The 3,652-nt window shown below is 52.2% G+C and overlaps 1 protein-coding gene across 1 annotated transcript in view; it reads right to left on the reverse strand.

The window, feature by feature from the left end:
* The window catches only part of BSND (barttin CLCNK type accessory subunit beta), a 9,398-nt gene extending 5,746 nt beyond the window's left edge, over positions 1–3,652 (reverse strand). Inside the window, exon 1 of the mRNA XM_032137313.2 lies at positions 3,476–3,652. Coding sequence (XP_031993204.1) covers positions 3,476–3,652 — 177 coding nt within the window. The remainder of the gene's footprint in view (positions 1–3,475) is intronic.

Below are 3,652 nucleotides of genomic sequence, written 5' to 3' on the forward strand. Positions count from 1 at the left end.
CCATCATCATTCTTATCAGCACCATCCCTAACGTTATCGTCATCATTATCACCATCACCATTCTCACCCTCACTATCCCCACTGCACTCTCATTATCACTATCATATCACCGTCACCACCCCTAGGAAAAGCTTGGAGAAGGAAAGGAAGGGGCATCTTAAAATACAAGTTTTTTGATGAGGAAGGACAGGCAGAGTTGAAGCTGGGGAGGGGATATCAGACCATGGAGACCACCAGAACACCAAACTAAAAAGCTTAGCCTTTCTCCAGAAGCAATGAGGAGTCCTGAAGGACGCCCAGCAGCAGAGTACACTGTCAGATTTGTGTTTCAGCAGAACACTGAGCAATCTCCAGAGAGAGGGAGGCCACCAGTCAGGACCCTGGTCCTGGACTCCAGCACAGCAGGCAGGAGTGAGGAATGGGGAATGCATGGGCAGAGACCCTGCTCTCCCTGCCACTCCTTTCCCTGCTCACAGCTCCCCCGCCCCATCTTCACTAATGGGCTCAGCACCTCCAACTGTCCCATCCACTAGATTTGCCCTGATCCCTTCTCCTCTCTCATGCCTGAGGCCCAGCTGACCACCAAATCTGACCAGGTCTACTTCAGAAAGTCAGTAAGATAACCTGGGTGGAAGTGCTGGTGCTATGCCTAGCCACAGCGGGTACTCTATGTGTAGTGAACTGTAAATGTCACCTTAGTTCCTACAGCTTTGGGTTTAAATTTTGCATTATTCCAGATGACTGTCAGCTCTCACCAAGACCAGAGAAGAAGCCTCCCTACTGGTATGGCTGCCCCCAGACCGTCCTTCTTCTGGATGTCTTTCTCAAACTACAAAGCTCATCGTGTCCCATTAACTAAAGGAAAAGCTCCAAATTCCTTACCATGGCATCCCAGGCCCTGAAGAGCTGAGCCCCACTCCCTCTCTACCTTTACCTTCCTCCCCTCTGCCTCTCATAGCCACAATGGCCCACTTGCCTTATTCTTTTACCACATTGCTTTGATCATGCTGCTCTTCTGCCTGAAATGTCTTTCCCCATCTTCTCTGCTTGGTGAACTCTTATCTCACCTACAAAGCCCAGCTCACCTACATAGCCCAGCTCACCTTCTCTGTGAAGCCTATTTCCTCCCCATCAGGCAGCAAATAGCCTCTCCCACTAGACCTCTAGCCCCTAAAAGACATGGACAGCTTAATGCATGTTGGTATTGGCTACCCCTCACCCCTATATCCTAATTAGCTAATTTGATTCCCTTATATTTATATCTCCCCATTTATCAAAACTTTCCATGGGTCTGGCACAGACAGCCACGGGGAGGAGGCTGAGGGGAGGACAGGCAGGAGCACTGCAGGCAACGTTGGCCCAGGCACCAATGAAACCAAGCAGGATCCAGGGAGCTTCGCCTCTAGAGTGTCTCCCTGGTTTACAAGGTGCTTTCCTCCTTTCCCTTATTGGAGTCAATCTGTGCGGGCTCTACCAGCCTGCATCTCTGAAACACACACACACACCTGCACTCATGCAGAGGCCCACCCAGTGCCACAAATACCAATCCTCAATCCTGAGAACAATGCCTTCACATATGTTCCATGTCAGGCATGATGCCAGGTCTCCCCCAACACACACACACACACACACACACACACACACACGATCCCACTGTGTTCTCCCAATCAGCCATACAAAGCTCAGAGCTGAAGGGGAGGGACTCTTTCTGCCAAGGTCACAGAAGTGGGACATGAAGGAGCAGGGATTTGAATCTGGGCCTGGAGGTTGCCACAACATGTGCCATTTTCAGCCCACCACGCTGCCTCCACAGCACGTGAACCCATGAATCTATCAACAGTTACTCATTAATACCCAGCAATATTCCCTCCTCCCCTCCCCTCCCCTCTACCGTCACTCCCATCAGCCTACCCACCATCCCAGAGCCAGCTCTATTTAAGAGCGGGGACAGGAAGGATGCTCCCCTCCACACCTCTGCCATCCCTCTGCTGTCCCCCAGTCCAGCCTCCTCACTGGGAGAAGGATTATGATGGCAGTGGTGACATAAGTGACTTTGGCCCCAAGGACTTCTCCCAGTGACCTCTGCTCAAGGAATTGCACAGACAGAGGCAAGTTGACTGTAAACTGCCTGCGAAATGACTACAAACCAGCCCGGACCGCTCCAGCACTGAACAGAATGACAGCCCAGGGCTGGCCCGTGGAGGGGGCAGGGCTGGGGAAAGCCTGCCCAGGCCCCGGGGAGCCATCCCCCTCCTTCCCTGAAAGCCTGAGCACAGCCACCCAGGTGGGAGGAGAGGAGGTGTGGGGGTTGCTGAGGACTGCCTGGGCCTGGAGCCCTAGATATTAGGTCCAGCAGGGCCCCCAGATATACCCCCTTTCCCACCCCCTCCTCCTAACTCATACAGTGTACAAATGAGGAAACTGAGGCTCAGAGAGGAAAGGGGCTTGAGCAAAGTCTCCCAGGCAGTTAGAGTCCCTATTTCCCTCCTTTTCTCCCTGGGTCTGTACCTGACCAGCTGTGTGACCTTGGAAGTCACCCAGCCTCTCTAGGCATTGAAGATTCGCAACTCCTGGCATTTCCATTCCACAGAGCTGTTGGGAGGATCAATATCGGTAACAGTGGTAGCCCTTCATCTATAAATAACACCTTACAGTTTACAAAATATTCCTATATCTTACCTCTTCTCTGATCTTTATAATGACCCTGTGAAGCTCTGTGCAAAATAGGGGGAGGGGTCTCATTTGCAGATGAAAAAACTGAGGCTCAGAAAGACAAAGGTCACAGAGAGTTTGGAACAGGACTTGAACTAGAACTCAGGACTCCCAAACCAGTGCTCTTCCCAACACTAAATTACACATGAGGCTGAGAATACATGAAGACTCTAAAGGATACTGCCCAGTGCATGCTACCAGGTTAGACCTGACCTACCCTGGAGCTCTCAGCCGCTCTGGGACCCAGAGGTAGAAGACCCAAGGTGAAGGGTGACGTGTAAGTCACACGCATCTGAGCTCCAAACCTTGCTCGTTAGCTGCGCAGCCTCTCCTTCTGGACCTCAAAAAGGCTCAGAAGGTAGAACTACAGAAGGCACCAAAAGGCTTAGGATGAGGGCTGAACTGCACCCTGAATGCAGGAGTGCCTGGCAGGGGATCAGCACTCATTAGCTTTTGTTTCAAGCACATGAATGGTGCATCGTGTTTACTGTGTCTATACCATAGCTTCCGGTTCAGGCCTCCAGATCCAGAGGCCTTCTGATCAACCCTTAGGCTAAGGGATGGATGGATGGATGGATGGATGGATGGATGGATGGATGGATGGATAGGACAGATGCTCAGGAGAGCAGAGAGAAGACCGAGTCGAAATGAGAAGAATGAAAAGACAACTAAAGGATAGGGGGTGAGGCATGGCATACAGGCAGAGTGTCCAGCCCTCCTGGCCCCAGCTGACCTGGCCCCACCCAGCCCCACTACCACCTACCTTGGGGTAGCACTGGCACATGCTCCAGACGATGCCCCCAATCACCATGACGCTGCCCATGGCATAGAAGGTGCCGTAGACCTGGGGCCGATCATGGCTCATGAGGAATGTACCGAGGGCCAGCAGGAAAAGCCCCAGCACGATGAAGCCGATCCGGAAGGTCTTCTCATCAGCCAT

This window comes from Hylobates moloch, unplaced genomic scaffold (assembly GCF_009828535.3).
Source record: "Hylobates moloch isolate HMO894 unplaced genomic scaffold, HMol_V3 SCAFFOLD_18, whole genome shotgun sequence".
In the NCBI taxonomy this organism is placed as follows: Eukaryota; Metazoa; Chordata; class Mammalia; order Primates; family Hylobatidae; genus Hylobates; species Hylobates moloch.